This window comes from Cibotium barometz, chromosome 45 (assembly GCF_041138505.1).
Source record: "Cibotium barometz isolate CiBa-2024 chromosome 45, ASM4113850v1, whole genome shotgun sequence".
Taxonomy (NCBI): Eukaryota; Viridiplantae; Streptophyta; class Polypodiopsida; order Cyatheales; family Cibotiaceae; genus Cibotium; species Cibotium barometz.
In genome coordinates this window covers 3,561,281-3,579,343 of record NC_141090.1, presented here as the reverse complement: position 1 = coordinate 3,579,343, position 18,063 = coordinate 3,561,281, and the positions used below count along the sequence as shown (strand labels likewise).

The following is an 18,063-nucleotide window of genomic DNA, read 5'->3' as shown; positions in this document are numbered from 1 at the left end:
TATACCTCGAGCGGCACATCAGTGTGAAAAATTAAAGACTCGTTTAAGGAATCCAAACTAGAAAAAACTTGAAAACACTAACCTACCTACCAGTCACCACACTACTACTGAGGATACGGTAAGAGGATGTTGTAGAGTCCTAGAACGAAGCTTTTGGGACCCATTTGTATGTATTTTTTGGCATAGTAAGCGGAGCTTTAGAGACCACCCTGCATGTTTCCACTCTTGGCGTTGAAGCATTAGAGGGGTGGCAAACAATCAAAGATGGTTCTGCCACTGGACTTTGTGATTTTTCATTATCTAGCATTTGAGTGGATGACTTAGGTGCGGGATTTTGAGCGGTCAGACCTAGTGTTGGTTCTTGCGTAATGACTCGTCTGGTTGCCCAATCGATATTGCACTTGGTGGCCATCATCCATTTGCGCCCTAAGTTTACAATCCCTTCCATGGTACCCGCAGGCATAACCAAAAAGCTTTGAATTACGGTCCCCTTGTCATAGGCAACCGGAGTGTGCAGAATTCTTGAGACAGGGGTTTTCTTCTTGTTGATTCCTTGAACTTGGATAGCACTCTTGGTGGATAAAGGTGGTTTTCCAAGTTGACGCCACACGCCATATGATAGCAAATTGTGTTGAGCTCCTGTATCCAATAATGCATTATACAGCACCTCCCCGTAAGGACTCTGTAACTCAATTGGGTATCTTAGAGGCAGGTCAGATTCCAGTGAATCCTCGTCTGCCTCCTTGAAAAATGCTTGTTAATCCCCAAGTTGGCTTCTTGTTGGTGCCTAGCACGCTGTTGACATTCTTTGGCTTCAATTCTTGCTTGTATCTTTTTAAGCTCAGCTTGTTCTTTTGCTACCTTCTTTTGATGGATTGCATCTTGGCTCAGGGGGTCATAGTACCTTTTGAATTTACTCCCATTAAGGAATCCAATGGTTTCAACTCCGTCGAGAGTCTCCACTCAGATGGTACCTTGCGGGGTAATTTCACATACTCTATACGGTCCCTTACCAGCATATTTGAGCTTCTTCTTTTCGTTACGCACTCCATACATCAGGACTTTATCACCAACCTTGATGTCCTTGTCCTTCAGGTGGTGGCGATCAAACCATTTTTTCCTTCTAGCACTCAGAAGAACCCAACTAGAGCTCCAAGAAGAAGAAGATCGTGGAAATATGCCGGTTTTATTATCTGACAAAGAAGGAGATACTCCAACTAAAGGCCGCCCTCGCTGCCGCAAAGAAACCGAGTGGAGCCAACACCGACATCGACCCCAACATAGCCCGACGGGAAGCAATGGACCTAGTGGAGGGGAAAGTGCAACAAATGGAAACATTAAGGTTTTGGTCATGCTTCGTGTAAATCTAGTGCAGGAATGGCTGAAAACTTACCAGTCTAGAGCTCTAATTGGTATGTGTTGTGGACCTAGGCCTCCGATAGAAACCCTAAAATCATGGATCAGAAAAACAATTGGTCCTCCCGTGGCTTGGTAGTCGAACATACCCAATATTTACCCAATAATTATTTTTGCTCTATGTTTAGAGAAGAATGAATGGTTCTTGATGCTTTGGGTGCAGGACAACGGGTCCTCAGAAACTCCCCCATGTCTCTCTTCCCGTGTGGACCTCGATTTCTCTCCGATAGGCCCCAAACCCTCCTTGTGTCCTGTTTGGGTAGAACTTCCCAATCTTCCGTTGCATCTCCATTTGCTTATGAAGCTGCTGCTAGAACTAATAGGAAGGCTTTTGGGGGTAAGGGCAAACTCAAAGCTTAACCCTAAGTGGCACCCTCAAGTCATCCTAATTGAGATTGATATAAGTAAGGAACTCCCTTCGTCTCTAAATATAAATGTAGGATCATACACAATCTTAGAACAACCTCTGGTTTTCAAGAATGTGCCCAACACTTGCTTCCACTATGGCTCAAAAGGAACTGCCCCATTAAGTTCCCCCCACCACCTCCGCCTGTTCAGTAGTCGACCACACAAAAGAGGACAGCCAAGGCTTTCAACAGGTAGGTAGACGGGGAAAGGTATTAAATTAATCAGACTAGGAATCTCCCTAGAAGAATCAACCACAACAGATTCTCCCCTCTTCTAGGTAGATTTAACAAACCCCTCCAAGGTTAGCAAGGATTCATCAAGTGAATACGAGGATGAAGAAGTCCCAAGCACACAGCTCCAGGACAATGATTTGGAAAAGGAAGTAGAAGGCATGGACTTCTAGGATGCGTTCAAAGTTAATCTAGAACTAGGTCCCTCTCAGGTTGAAGAAGAATCTCTCCCTTCAGAGAGTAGGAAGTCCCCCTCCTTGTGGCAGTAGTAAAACAGGTCATGAGAAACAAAGGGAAGTCTAAGATTGACCAAATTGCTTTGAAAAGAAGGCAATCTCAGGTAGGAGGAATGGCTTCCCCAATCCCTTCAGAGAAGGGACCTCAAGAGTCATCAACCCCCCCTAAAAATCAGAAGTTATGACTGAATTCAATATTTTATCCTAAAATACCAAAGGACTAACTGGTGGCAATAGAGCCAAGGTAATTAAGAATTGGTTAACCTAAATTAATCTTCAAGCTATCATAATCTGCTTCCAAGAAGTCAAAGTTGTAGACCAACTGCTGAAAAACAACCTAGAACTAGTTTCCAAACAGCATAGCTGGTCTAGCTCCAACCATACCCAGGGGGGAGGTGGTACTTCTATAGGGCTTCATAATTCATGGATGCCTTTCTATATGAGTCGTGATATAGACTCCCTCAATAGATGGATAGCTATCCACCTGAAACTACACGACCATAAGATGACGGCGACGATGATTTCAGTATATGCCACGGGTCCAGCAAGCACCAAAGTTGATCTCTGGGAGTCTCTTATGCATTTTGTGGACCCAGTCATTCTTGTAGGGGACTTCAATATGGTATAATCTCCACCAGATATGATCTCAAATTTAGGTCAAACTATAAGACGTGCAAAAAGGACAAGTTGGCTTGATCTTAAATGCATGCACTCCCTTCATGACATGGCATGCGACCATGACTTCATTTGGGGAAATGGGAGGCTCTGGAACCAACTAAGCAAGGCTCGGCTAGATCGTTGCTACTCTTCAACAACCTTATGTAGTAGTAGGCCCAGCTAGATCATTGCTACTCTTCAACAACCTTATGTAATAGTTTCCTTAACACCAAAGTGAAAGTTCAATATAGCATAGCCCTCTTAGACCACTATCCGATCCTTTGTTCTTTCTCCCAAGGAACCCACAAGGTCTGGTCTAGATGGTTCCATATAGACCCTAAGCTATTCCAACTCCCAACTATTAGGAGCAATCTGGAGTTAATCTGGACAAAGCATTTCAGCTCCAATGCCTCTCCCTCCCAATCCTAGAGCCAGGCAGTGAGAGACTCTCAAAAACTACTTATTGATATTAAAAAGGAAGTTAGCAAAATAAGGGAAAATAGGAGGCATCAGAAATTCCAGGAGCTTCAGTTTCTGGAACAGAGGATAAATCAAGGACAGCTCTACCTCCAAGGCCAACTAATTTCAATTAGAGATCAGCTAAGAGGATGAGATCCACTGTCAGCATTTAAAATTGTTCTATGGGCAGGGAATTGGGCAGACCCTCTAAAGAGGATGTTCAATATCCTGAAAAGGAAGACAGCACCAGACCATATCCCAATGCTTAGGAAGCACAATGGCAACTGCACGCTAAAAACCTAGGAATAGTCAAAGATCACTTCTCTGAGATCTTTGCTATTAGAAAAGCCCCCTCAGAATACCAATTTAAGGCTATGCAAACTATTTCTAAATGTAGGAGAAAAACGATCTCTAAAAGTGAGGCAGCACCATGGAGTGTGATCTCTCAAGAGGGGAGGTTGAAGAAGCCAACGGCAAAAGTCATGGACTTGATGGCCTGCCCACAGAGTTCTTCAAAACTTTTAAGCATTTCCTTACTTCTCCCCTTCTAGAGGTATGGAAAGAATCCATCAGTTTTGGAGATCTCCTAATCTCCATAAATGAAGGAGTCATCAAACTTATCCACAAGAGAGGGGCTAAAACTGGCGACCTATCATCATGCTCTCTACAGCTAATAAAATTTTTGCCAAAGCTCTAGCCAGACGCTTATCAAGCCATCTGCAGCAATGGATAAGACCTGAACAAAAAGGATTTATCAAAGGCAGATTCATTATGGATGCCATTATAGCTCTCTGGAAGGGAGTTGAGTATGCCATTATAGCTCTCTAGGAGGGAGTTGAGTATGCCCAACAAACACAACAAGATTTTATCTTTTTCAAAATTGATTTTGACAAAGACTATGACAGAACCGAATGGGATTTTGTTCTACAATCCCTCAAAGACATGGGGCTGGGGCCCCACTTCATTAAAATGGTGCATGTTTTGTTTGGTAATGCAAGGTCCAGGGTTACAGTGAATGGTACTCTAATAGAATCCTTTGAGTTATGCAGATCCATTAGACAGGGTTGCCCTCTTGCCCCACTGTTGTTTGCTATAGTAGCTGATGCTCTTGGATGGCTGGTTCAGAATGCTATAGAAGAAGGAAGGATGCATGGCATCTTTATGCCGAATGGCAGGCAAACATGTCTTCAACAATTTGCTAATAATATGAATGGGCTCATACACAATGATGCAATCTCTACTGATACATTTTGGAGATGTTTGCAGGTTTTCTGCCTAGCCTCAGGGTCAATTATTAACCATTCCAAAACAGGGATAAAAATAATGTGTGAAGAGCCTTCTCAGTGGTTATTGGACCAAGGATGCATGATTCTCCAGGAAGGACAGATATTCAGACTCCTTGGGATCCCAATGGGATTCGGAGTGTCTATGCATCAAAGATGGACTTGGGTTCTTGTGACAAAATACAAAAAAAAAATCAATAAATGGTCTGGCATGCAACATAACTTGGCTGGTAGAATGGTTGTCCTAAAACACATTTTATTCCCCAGTGCTCTTTACTTCCTATCATGTTGGTGTCCCTCTAACTCACGATTAAAACAACTAGAGAAACTATGCAAAAATATTTTATGATCCGGAAATGCAGAAGAGGGTAAATTCCCCAAAGTGGCTTTGAATGTATGTACACAACCCGAGAATCAGTGGGGTTTGGATCTGCCAAATATTATAGACATTGTGCAGACCATATGGCAGCCAAGTGGATTGTTCGGAGTTTTAATATGCTAGATGCTGACTGGGCAATTCTGTTGTGCTGCAATCTGGACCAAATCAGTCTGGCAGAGTTCCCTAGATGGAAAAAGTTGCCTATGATGACAATTTTTTTTATCCAATCACCATCAAACCTTAGGGAAGTGCGCTGGTCAAATCAATATGGCAAGCATGGAATAGATGTAAACCAGAAATTAGACTGCACAAAAATACTCGAAAACATGCCCACATTTTACACTTGGACTCCATCTGGTTCTCTTCAGCACTATCTGACAACATTTATGTAGAGCAATATAAACATGCATTTAAGCTCCATAAAAAAGGCATACAGATCTGGGAAGATATATGGAACAATTTTGAATGCAAATGGCTTACACAACAAGAGCTAAAATCTATCTTCAAAGTTTCATATGAAGACACTCTCTTGATTCAAAGCAGAATGCAGTTGTGGTATAATAATAGAAAGGCTCAAATCCAACTCAGGGGGCCCTTTACCCACAAAGCTTTTGCGTGGAAATCCAAAGGTAACCTATTGCCAATTCTGCCCCTTCCTCCCCGAGGACCACCTTTACATTGCAAGATGAATAGTAGATGGAACATCCTCTGGGGGATAGGAAACAGTGGAGTCTCAAATTCAAAAATATGTGGTCACCCTTCATCCCGCCAAAAAAAATCATGCTTGCTTTGGTTGGTTGCCCATAAAGCTTTATGGAAGAACTCAAGAGCCCAGCGCTTTGGTGGATACGGAAATGGAGGCCTGCCCAAGATGTCAATCATTGGGCAGGCCAAGGCTGATGGCCGATTCCTCTACTGTTGCTTTGTGGATTTCTGTAAAGCCTTTGATATGGTGCCACGTGATTTCCTACTATAATGCCTATAGATCCTTGGGGTTCCATCACACATGATTTGGGGCATTATTGTTTTAAATGAGTGGTTGAGAGGGTGAGATGCCCTCGAGGACTCTCAGAGAAATATCTAATACTATTGGGGTGAAACAGAGCTGCCTTGCTATCTCCCACCCTCTTCGGAATATACCTTGACGAGACTTCAAACTTTATTGATAGAGCGGGAGGTGGATGGGAATCCCTAGGAGGCATACTTGTGTCTATTCTCTTATATGCTAATGATATAGTGTTTATTGTAGACTCACAAGATGGACTACAAAAGCGCATGGATGCCCTACAAGACTTCTGTTTGCAGAGGGGCTTGTCAATTAACCTTGGTGGGAAGACCAAGGTCATCATCTTCTATACTTTCCCTAGTCTAAGGAAACATATAGAGATCACCTACATGGGCAGCTATGTGGAGGTAACAAACTCATGACTACTTGGGGGTCACTTTCACGAGCTTTGGTAGACGCTTCTGCATGAGACAGGCATCACAGGATAGATTGACTAGGGGATACGCTGCACTTACCCTCCTAGAGAGACAGTGCCACTAGACACACTTCCTGGAGCCCAAGATGAAGGCTAGCTTTTTGACACACTCATGACTTCGACGATGATGTACACATCCCCATTCTGGGCACCAAGCTTATCAGTGTAGATTGGCAATGCATGGAGCGCCCACAGATTTTGATGCTATCCAGATTGACATGGAGCAAACCATCTATCCCTCACCATATCATTTCAAGCAAAGTTTGCTATAGCACCTATGGTAGTAGAGGCCTTATTCCAGACTATCACGTACATACAAAGGATACTAGCCATGGATTCGTCACGATTACCATATGTGGCACTACAGTCTTCTCAGGGGATAGCGCACAGAGAAGTGCATCCATCATGGCATGCTGCTATCCTCACATGGTTCACCACACACGAACTATAGATGAGCCAGCTACCCCCATTTCAATATGACCCAAACTCGCTCTACACCAGGCTCACACATGTGGATAGGAACCGAATAATTCGATATGACTCGCTACAATTACACATTAGATACATGTATTACCCCAAGGGAGTCCTTACCGCCCAAGATGTAGTACTATAGTGACCTTTTTTTGAGGCTTATAAAGCATGGATTCATACAGAGACCAAGGTACCTAGATGTTTTCATGTCACATGCCATGTGAGCATAGCACTTGTTCAACTCAAGGTCTCATCCCATAGGCTCGAGATTGAGGTTGGAAAAGCAACGGGGTCCGCAGAGAGAGAAGACTCTATAGATTGTGCCATGGAGGAGTAGAGTTTGAGGAGCACTATATTTGTTAGTGTCTTATGTTTTATCAAATCAGGGGGAGATTCTACTACCTATTTAGAGAGGGGGTTTGGGCCATTATCTTAGATTATGTAATATCCAAATCAGTGTTGCCCTAAACTCTTGTTGTTGGAGATCCGACAACACAAAGAGTTAATATTCAAAGATCTTCGACCCTAACACCCATCTCAGGCTCGCCCCTCAATAGGAGTTACTCTACCTCATGTCACTGCACTTCGGAGAGCCATACGGCCTCACCCTCCTAGACCTCAAGCACCCCAATCTCACCAACCCCAAATCAATGAGATTCTCACCTGCCACCGAGCAGCTCAACCTTGCAAATCTAGGGGCCCTCCTCACCAACTCGCCAATGCTGGACATCCTTTATGGACCCCTACCACACATTGATGGGTAGGTCCCCCTCCACACGCACCTATATCCTCTACACTCCCATTGTATTCACAATGATGAGGATGGTGATCCTTCATGATGAGGATGACGATTATGATCCATATATATATACATTTACCTAGTGATTAATGTTAGTTCTTTTTGTTAATCCATGATGAGATTCTATGGACATTGTACACCTTTTCTCATAGACCCGTTTGGTCTTTTGCAAGACGTTTATATATCTTCTTCTTCCTCCTCTCTCTCTCCACCAAATGCAAGCCCCTAAAAAATTGTACTTTTTTGAAAAAGTTAAATCTTTTTTTCAACAAAGGAAATTGAACTTTTCTCTCCCCCATGCGACTCTCTCTCTATCTCTCTCTCTCTCTCTCTCTCTCCCCCCTCAACAAGAGATCCCTTACTCATTACCTCAAACATAATATTCAAACAACATAGTGCTAGAAAAAACTCTTTACCCAATGGTAACAAACATTGAATTTTCAAGATAGGAGGTGACAAATGAGAAATTTAGGAATTTAGAAGGTTTTCATAACTAAAACTTGTCTAATTCTCAAAAAAAATCAAAACGTTCAACCTGATTTTTTAGAGGTTTTTTAATTTGAGGAGTTGAAAATACACTAAACCTAGGTTTTTTTTTTAAAAATTGTTGAAACGACCCTTCTGTTGTCGTTGTAGAACCGCATGGTGAATTTGGGAGTGGTGGGGTGATATTATTTTAATATTCTCATTTGATATGCTCAGCATTACATATGATATGCTCAATGTAGTACACATGCGTGCACACACACAGAGAGAGAGAGAGATGAGGAGTCTGCTGCTTAATTAACCAATCCATGAGAGAGAGATAGATAGAGACAGAGAGTGTTCCAAGAACACACGCCTTGAGGAAATGTCCGATTAAGCTCTAATTTTATGATGCTTGAGATACTCTTCCACCCTCTCCAACCCGCAGAGATTCTTCACTTTTTCCATGGAAGCTGGTGTATCTAGCATGACGTATCTTCCCTTGTCTTCATTCCCACCTTCAAAAGTCTTGAACCAATCTTCCCTTGCGGCTTCTATCGCATAACTTACGACAGAGTGGACTGATCCGGCCTGTAGCAATGGACGTTCTCCACATGCTGGTAACAGTAACATCACACCACACTATCCCCATTTGAATATGACCCAGCCCCTACACCAAGCTCACACATGTGGACAAGAACCTGGTAAATCTATATGATTTGCTACAGTTACACATTTGAGATACAGGTAATACCCCAAGGGAACCCCTTACCAACCAAGATGTAGTACTACAATGACCATTTTTTGAGGCTTCTAAAGGATGGATTCATACCAAGGCCAAGGTACCTAGATGTTTTCACGGCACACACCATGAGGATAGCACTTGGTCAGCTCAAGGTCTCATCTCAAAGGCTCGAGATTGAGGTTGCAAGAGTAATGAGGGTCCCTAGAGAGAGCAAACTCTATAAATTGTGCCATGAGGAGTAGAGTTTGAGAAGCATTATATTTGTCAGTGTCCTTTGTACTATGAGATCAAGGGGAGCTTTCATTGGCCATTATCTCAGATTATGGAGTATCTAAATCATCATTGTCTCAAACTAATATTCTTGCTGGAGATTTCACGACACAAAGTTACTATTCAAAGATCCTCGACCTCGACACCCATCTCAATCTACCATCACCAGTTTCTTCCACCCACAAGAGGACACTCAAACAGATTAGGCCACCACACTACCGACAATGGACTCACCATCTCACCCCTCAACAAGAGTTACTCTACTTCGTGCCACCACACTTTAAAGAGCCATATGGCCTCACCCTCCTGGACCTCAAGCACCTCAAGATCACCAACCCAAATCAATGAGATTCTCACTTACTGAGCATCTATAACTGCTACCTCGTCCCAACCTCTTCGGCCTGGCCATCCTAGACATCCTATATGGACCCCTACCACAGATCGAAGGTAGCTCCCTCTCCACACACACCCTTTATCTTCTACATCCACTTTGTATCCACGATGATGAGGATGGTGATCCTTCATATGAGGATGCTGACAATGACCCATATATATCCACATTTACATAGGAAACAATATTAGTTCTTTTTGTTATTCCGTTATGAGATTCCATGGACGTATTGTACACCTTTTCTCATAGACCATTGGGTTTTTTGCAAGACATTTATACAACTTCTTCTTCTTCTTCTTCTCTCTCTCTCTCTCTCTCTCTCTCTCTCTCCAACAAATGCAAGCCCCTAGAAATTGTTCTTTTTTGCAAAATGAACCTTTCTTTTTAAAAAGAAAATTGAACTTTTCTCTCCCCCATGCGACTCTCTCACTCTCTCTCTCTCTCTCTCTCTCCCCTTCACTTACTCATTACCTCACATACAGTGCTCGAAAAAAGTCTTTACCCAATGGTAACAAACATTCAATTTTCAAGATAAAAGGTGACAAATGAGAAATTTAGGAATTTTGAAGGTGTAATTCTCAAAAAATTCAAAACGTCAAACCTTACTTTTTAGAGGTATTTTTTTATTTGAGGAGTTGAAAATACACTAAACTCAGGTTGAAAATACACTAAACTCAGGTTTTTTTCCAAACATTGGTGAAACAGCTCTTCTGCTAATGCAGAACCCCGTGGTGAATTTGGGGGTGGTGTGGTGGTGATATTATTTTAATGTTCGCTTTGTTCATGGCATCATTTGATATGCTCAGGTGAAGAACATCATTACGTTCGTGTGTACACATGCGTGCAGAGAGAGAGAGAGAGAGTGTGTGTGTTAAGATATTAATTAAACCGTGATTAGTAATTAAAGAGAATATAGGTGCGATTGCGCTTCTCTCCTGATCTTGTCGTCAAAATAATTTCGTGTACATCTCTGCGCTTCTCCATCTCAGCGTATCAACTTTATTTCCTCTAAAACTCCGAAAGAGAGAGAGAGAGAGAGAGAGAGAGAGATATCTCAATTAGGAGCCTGCTGCGAGAGAGAGAGAGAGAGAGAGAGAGAGAGAGACTTGAAGAAACGTCCGGTTAAGCTCTACTCTTCTGATACTTGAGATACTCTTCCACCCTCTCCAACCCGCAAAGATTCTTCACTTTTTCCATGGAAGCTGGTGTATCTAGCCTAAAGTACCTTCCCTTGTCTTCATTCCCACCTTCAAAAGTCTTGAACCGATCTTCCCTTGCAGCTTCTATCGCACGCCTCACGGCAGAGTGGACTGATCCGGCCAGTAGCAATGGAGGTTCTCCACATGCTAGTCAAAATAACACCACACCAATCAAGTCCAGAGAAAGGAAAAGGAAAAGCATTAAGGCTAGAACTCATCTCTGGTATGGAGGGAAAACCTTTGGACGAGAGAATTCTATTTTGATGACCAGCACCATGAATCATTTCCACAGAGAATTGTTGTGGTATGTTATCTACAGTTGGAGGCTTGTATGTCCAAGTTCCAGTCGAAACTAGCTCTCCACTGCTATCTACTTCATGCTCCTCGGTCAAGAAGAAGCCAATGCCTTGGACAAAGGAGCCTTCAATCTGCACACTCAAATATACGGTCTGACTGATCCATTTAGTATTTTTCATGGTTAATCTCTCTTCCACACACGAGCACGCGAGAGCAACACGCATGGTGCACAGTGCCTACACTTCAAAAAAGTTTTCTGACCTGTCCAATGTCTACTGCTGGATTCAAGCTTTTCCCACAATCATAAATGATATCTGATTGGAGGATGGTAACAGCTCCTGTGAGAATGTTGAGCTCAACCTGAAAAAGAGAGCCCTACAATTTTAGAAACCAAGTACCAGTTTCAGTGAGGTACACTATCATTTGCCCAACATTGCAAATACGCGTTCTCCCAACTTACCTCAGTTGCTGCTACACCATAATTGCAATAACCCTTTGTGGCTTTCTCTGGAAACCAACGAACCTGAGCTGACAAATCGACTTCTGCTGCTTCCGCCTGCATGTCAGTTCACAATGAATGGGTTTTTTCGATAACAATGATGGCTGGGATTCGCATGTAGACAAGATACTTGACTTGACAAAAATATACCATATTTCCAAGTTAGCACAAAAAAAGAGAATGGCTTTAATTTTCTAAAAGAGGCAGTTCTTAGGTTATTAAAATCTAACTTATGTGAACGCAGCAAGCGGCGGTAAGGAACTTCTGTATAGTTACCTTCCCATGCAAGTCAAAGCATGTTACACATGCACACAGGCGCATGCAAGTTGAAGCAGCTTAGCGTCTGAAGTTTTAAGGCACACCAAGCCAAAAGACCCAGAAGCTAAGAAATCGCAGGCACATGCTTGTCAATAGAAGATTCTTTGATGTGACGGCATGTGCTTAGAAGGACATATGGAGGCTAAATGAAAACTTAATGACTTCTTCCACAAAGGCTTCCAGACATACCAGGGTTATGAGATCATGCCAAGAAACACAGCCAGATGACCCTTGCTCTTTCTTCATCTTTACTGGCATAAGCCTGTGGACAAGAAGTTGGCATGCTTGTCTGACTGCTTCACAACTTCCTTCAGATGTAGTACTAGATGAAGTGAGTCCCCCATGTGGCAAACTGATGCTGTCTGCTTGCACCACCCGTACTTTCAACAACTCTGAAGCTGCATTATTCGTTGTCCATAACTGACTCAGCCCATAAACGGTTGCTTGCTTCACTTTAGTCCAAAGACCTTGCCCCAGCTCGATCCCCCCCACCTCCACAACTACAGAGCCGTCATGGAAGATGCTTACTCTTGCAGGTTTTGGGGCCTGCTGTACGTCGTAAACGCAAGGTAGAACCGATAAACCCCTTTTGAACCATGTGTTTACACGATTGAAACTTGCAACATCTCTCTCTTTTGACTCCATGCGTTTCAGCACCATGTTCCAGATTAAAGGTAGTGTATAGCCATCTCTCCCGCCCATGTTAGTGTGGGGGTAAAATAATATAGCACTGTCAAGAGTGTGCATGTTACTAGTGATTACTGTGTGTACATCTAAACCCAACACAGCAGCTACATGTTCAAGTACTGTATCTGCAATGAAAGACCCCTGAAGGTGGCCTGGCCCTCTCATTGCACTTTTGCTAGATAGATTTGTTTTACACACTTTAAAATCAATATCCATGGATCCCCAATTATACTTCTTCAAACCCCCAGCGATTGTAATCGGCATCGCTGGGCTGAAGTCTTCTGACCAACCGCCATCAACAAAAACCTTTGCTCGAAGACCAGTTACCTTCCCATCAGATTTGAAACCAACCGAATACAGTGTTTTCGTTGGGTGGCGACCGCCCATCATGATCATGTCAGTTTTACGATCCAGGTACATCCGCACAGGATATCGTAATTTATGTGCAGCGACTGCACATGCAGATGCAACCTGTGACTCCAAACGAACAATGATGTTGGATCAGTGGTCTGGTGTACCACTACCTATCAATAAGAAACTCGAAAAAATCCAAGCTTTTGATCATGAAACATGGAAAACATATCTTTACCGTGACATTCCTGAAGGCTTTTCCTCCAAAACCACCTCCTACTCTTCTTGTTATTACCCGAATGTTATGATTAGGTATGCCAAGACAGGTAGATACAGATTTCTGTAAAAAATCAGGACTTTGACAAGAACTATAGACCACCATACAGTCATCTTCATCTGGGATGGCAAGTGCAGTCTGGGTCTCCATGTAAAAGTAATATTGTGAGCCTGTCTTCACCTGCAAAACTCCGATGATTACTCTCACTACACAAGCTACAAAGGTGTATCGAACTATTTACTTATCACCACAAGCCTCGATAATAAGGCAATGCAATTCCATGCTATGATGTTCACCTCAGCATCAATAATTTTCATGTCTGCTTCTGAAAATCCCTTATCAGTGCATCCCACCGATGCTTTAGTAAATAAAGGTGGGTTTGTGAAGAAACTGTTCATGGCTACCGCATCTTCAACACATAGCACAGGTGAGTTTTCCACCACCTCATACTCCACTCTGACTTTTGATGCAGCATCCTTCGCATGTTGTCGCGAATCTGCAACCTTGCAAACAATTGCAATGCTCTTAGGCAAGTCTCTAGTGATTGTGAAGAAACATCTGCAAGGCAATGATGCCCAAAATGAAGCTGCAACAGAGGAGATGGCATAGAGCGTGTACCATAACGCCAAGGGGATGGCCAACATACTCAACAACATCAGTTGCAAAAAGGCTTTCTGATCCAAAAAATACCACGGGTCCAGTATTTGCCCCTCCTTTTGGAATGTCATTAGCACAGATAAATGCTACTGCCCCAGGAGATGCAAGTGCAAGTTTGGGATCAACAAGCTTGACCTTTGCCAATGCCTTAGCACTTAAAACAAATGCTGCAAAGAGGCAATGATCTGGAGAAGGAACATCATCCACGTAGAGAGCCTCACCTAAGCAGAGAGAATCAATTCTGCTAAATCAGTCACCCCACCATCACGGACACCATGTAACACAAACATAACTTGTGGTTTTGTGAGCAGGGTGATTTGCGAGCAGGTTCACTCAATGATACAGTAAATTGAATGTGATTATAGCAATATAGCATTCACCATGGATATCATATCTTCCCATGCAAACGAAAGAGAAACACATGGCTATAAAAAATTGTCTTTTGGTACGGAAATTTCATCCCAGATTTAAGTGTAACCAAGAGTGGGGATCAAACCTGCAGCTTGAATTTTTGCCTCAGATTTCTCTACAGGTTTGCCAATGGAAAAATCCTCCTTGAAATCTGGCACACTTTGCTTTCCGGACATGAGGAAGCTGCCTTTGTATGCTTCATGATGCTTTGAATTGGTCCAAGTTTCAGAAGCACAAGTTGACTCTCCATTCTCCTTACTCTTACCAAGTTTTTCCTTGTCCTGGTGGAAAGATGTAATAGCACCATTGGATGCAAACTGCATGGGTGTGTTAGGCAATAAGGAGGAGAAAAAATCAAAAAAGAAACCAACAGCCACACTTGACCTGTAGCTGGACTTTTTTGTGCCTTTCAAAGGAGATGCTAGCTCCTCCTTCAACATCTCAATGGCTTCAAGGAGGGTGCTTGAATCCATCGTTTTACCAATGAGGAAGCTTTCAACTGTATATGCTCTAACAGCATGTGCTTGTCCAAATGCACCAAATGCCAGCCTAACATCCAAGATACTGCAGCAGGCATTTGTTTCAGATGGAAATAAAATGTCAGCAAGAAAGGCAGCATTGACAAATGCCAAAGAATTCCCCAGGTGGCGTGGAGCTGCCCTGTAACTCTTGAACCAGCGTTTCATGTTAGAGTCAAATTTTTTGTCGTGACAAGCTTCTATTGAGCTACCATTGGCCTCACATTTATCACTCTTCTCAGCATTAAGCCATAAGGGAACACAAATGGACTCCAACAGCATACCAGGTTCAGGCAAACCCTTTTGCAAAAACTCTTCCATACTCAAGGTGGATAGCTTTCTGTCAGCACCCACTAAATTGAGTGTAACCCCTACAGCTAGGAACAAAGTTGCTAGGTCTGAGTCAAATGAGAATTGTTGAGCCATAATGAGATTACCTCCAATGCTGGCCCTATGTCGCACATGAGGGTTGGCCACTTTTTTCAAATGGGAAACAAGCCCATGAACTACTGAGTGATCAGCCTTGGCAATGGTTGACTTGCCTTTCAAAGTCTGAATGAGTTTCTCAATAGTGATAGCAGCGCCCACTTTAAGTGTAGTGGCAGTCTCTTGTAGAGTTAACAACTCTGGGACACGGCTTATATCGATGAACACACGAGGATTCTGATCCTTGTAGTAGCCCGAGCTGGTGTTCCCAACCACTAATTTCACATCATTTCTCCCTTGATACACTTGCAAAGCTTCGAAAACAGCTTCTAAGGTGCTTACTTGAATCCAGTACCTCTCTTCTTCATTGGGACTCCTATCTCTGTACCTAATATTTAGAGCAGTAGCTGGTCTTGGGGTATCTCCATTCACCTGTTCGTTACCCATATTAGCTAACTGTTCTCTGAAATTCAACTCTTTGATAAGAAACTCAGGGAAAGCCGGGTCGGTTGCCCTAGAATAGGAAGGCAAGCGGTTGGCACTGGCCTCCTTGGTTGAAGCCCAGAAAGTGTTAATGCCCAGGTCTTCTACATCTACTTCTCCGGCGAAGCTTTTGCAAGCATCGACAATGGGTCTGTAGCCTGTGCATCTGCAAATGTTTCCTACAATGGCCTTTTGGGCGTCCTCAAGTGAGAGGGTGGGTATGGTATGGAGAGGATGATGGTGCTCATCATCAATATGGCCGTCACAATGGCCATTGTTGATGGTGGTGGGTAGAGAGTTGCGCAAGCAGCTGTACATAGACATGCACATACCGGGGGTGCAGAAGCCGCACTGGGAGCCATGGAACCCTGCAATCCTCTCTTGTACGGCATGGAAGCCATTCTGGGTGCTGCCGAGGCCTTCGATGGTGGTGATGGAGCAGCCATCGATGGAGCAGAGGAGGGTGAGGCAAGAGTTGATGCTGAACTCTTCGACCTGCTTCGACTTCACATCATATTTAGAGAGGAGAACGAGGCAGGCACCGCAGCCACCTGCACGCACGCACAAAGAGGGTCAAGGCCAGCAACAAACCGTAGTGATTGCATATATACCACCAACGCTAGGAGCTGGATTAGGGTGAGGCCACAGCTGACAGGAAGCTGCCAAGAAACAAGGCATTTAAGGCTCAAGTGATTAAAAGGGAGCGATGGAGTGAATAAGGTTTACCTTCCCCGCAGCTTAGCTTGGTGCCGGTGAATCGGGTGTGCGAGCGGATGTAGGTGAGGAGGGTCATGGCAGGGTCAGGAGACGCAAGCTCCACTCTGCGCCCATTCAGGGCGAAGAGGAGGGAGCGAGAAGAGGCGCCCATGACGTTTAGTCAGTATCGCGGCTCTAGCTATAACCAAAAATACAAGGCCGAACTTGCTCACGCGCAGCGCAATGAATGGATCATGGGTCTACGTGGCCTCGGACGTCTCCACACAGAAATTACTAACAATAATAATACTAAAGAGATTAGAGGTATAAGTCAACCGTAGACCTTATAGACTCTACAGCACTAAAAGTGACAAAACCTTTTTCTTTTTCCATTAAAACCTTCTACACTACATATTTAACTTTTTGTAAGTGTATATATTCACAACTTTTTGTAGGTGTATTAATTAAACTAGTCCCCACACACGTTCAGAGGAAAGGGTACCAAAGAGATAGGCCTTATATTTGAAGCCCATTTTGGGGCTCATGGTCTACTTTAAGAAAGCACTAAACTTGATTACACCATGATTGTCATACATATCCACGAAAGGAGCTCCTAAAGCACTTACTTTTCTTTGAAGGAAGCACCAAACTTGGCATACTTATCCATGAGAGCATTCTAACCCAGTCTAGTGGTGTCAAAACTTTAGCAAGAACAATCTTAACATACGTGGTGGTGACAAAACCAATCCGCAACATGAATAAAATAAAGAAGATTACAAATAGTGTCATATTAGTTGCCTCCTCGCTCTCATTATGATTTCATGATAGGATAACACAAAAGGTAGAGTCTAGCCCACAAACCATCACAAAGCCAAAAAAAACCTCTATCATCAACACACAAAAATGTCAAAAAGAGTGATAAAAAAAAGTAGATCAATGTCCCATGCAGAACCATCACCATTGACCTACACTTAAATTGACTCATAAGTTAACAAGAACCTCACAATTTAATGATGTGGCAAACCCTTAACACAATCTTTGGGCAACCGGATTATCTCTCCTTGGAAGTCTATACTCCTCGCCTCCATCTGTCCAAAAAATATTTATAAGATAATAACATTGGCTACTCAAAGAAACGATTTTTTTTAGAAAATAAATGCTACAAAGATAAAACCTTACAAAACCCATGTGGTGGATCAATTCTTGAGAAGAATGGCGTTTGAACAGACTTGTAAACAGAAATATACGCATATCACCAAGGTTTTACTTAGAGGACATATATATGATGTAGATATGTAACAATATTAGCCCCATTTATTAGAGGACATATATATGTTATAGAGATGGATGTTCTAGTGTAGGTGTAGATAAGAGCTAGGTCGTCATGTGTGAGAAGAAAGTGGATGAAAAGCTTCTTATGAGCAATCACTATAAAGATATCCTATTATCTATTTTTCTCATCTTTTACATGTCAAGCAGTAAACCACACATCAAGGCAACTTCATTTGCAATAGCACATTAAGTTGTGAAGTTAGTCATAAATTTAAAAAATAT

General features: G+C 42.9%; 1 protein-coding gene across 1 annotated transcript; it reads right to left on the bottom strand.

Moving 5' to 3' along the window:
• Positions 1 to 10,557: 10,557 nt before the first annotated feature.
• On the bottom strand, positions 10,558 to 16,829 carry LOC147612322 (indole-3-acetaldehyde oxidase-like). Its single transcript, XM_086782926.1, has 10 exons — positions 16,540 to 16,829; positions 14,472 to 16,364; positions 13,937 to 14,196; positions 13,615 to 13,821; positions 13,280 to 13,498; positions 12,193 to 13,161; positions 11,647 to 11,742; positions 11,448 to 11,546; positions 11,128 to 11,317; positions 10,558 to 11,036 (listed from the first exon to the last, which is right to left on the bottom strand). Exons 1-10 carry the CDS (start codon positions 16,679 to 16,681, stop codon positions 10,813 to 10,815), a joined length of 4,299 nt encoding a protein of 1,432 aa, XP_086639052.1. The 5' UTR covers positions 16,682 to 16,829; the 3' UTR covers positions 10,558 to 10,812.
• Positions 16,830 to 18,063: the final 1,234 nt, after the last annotated feature.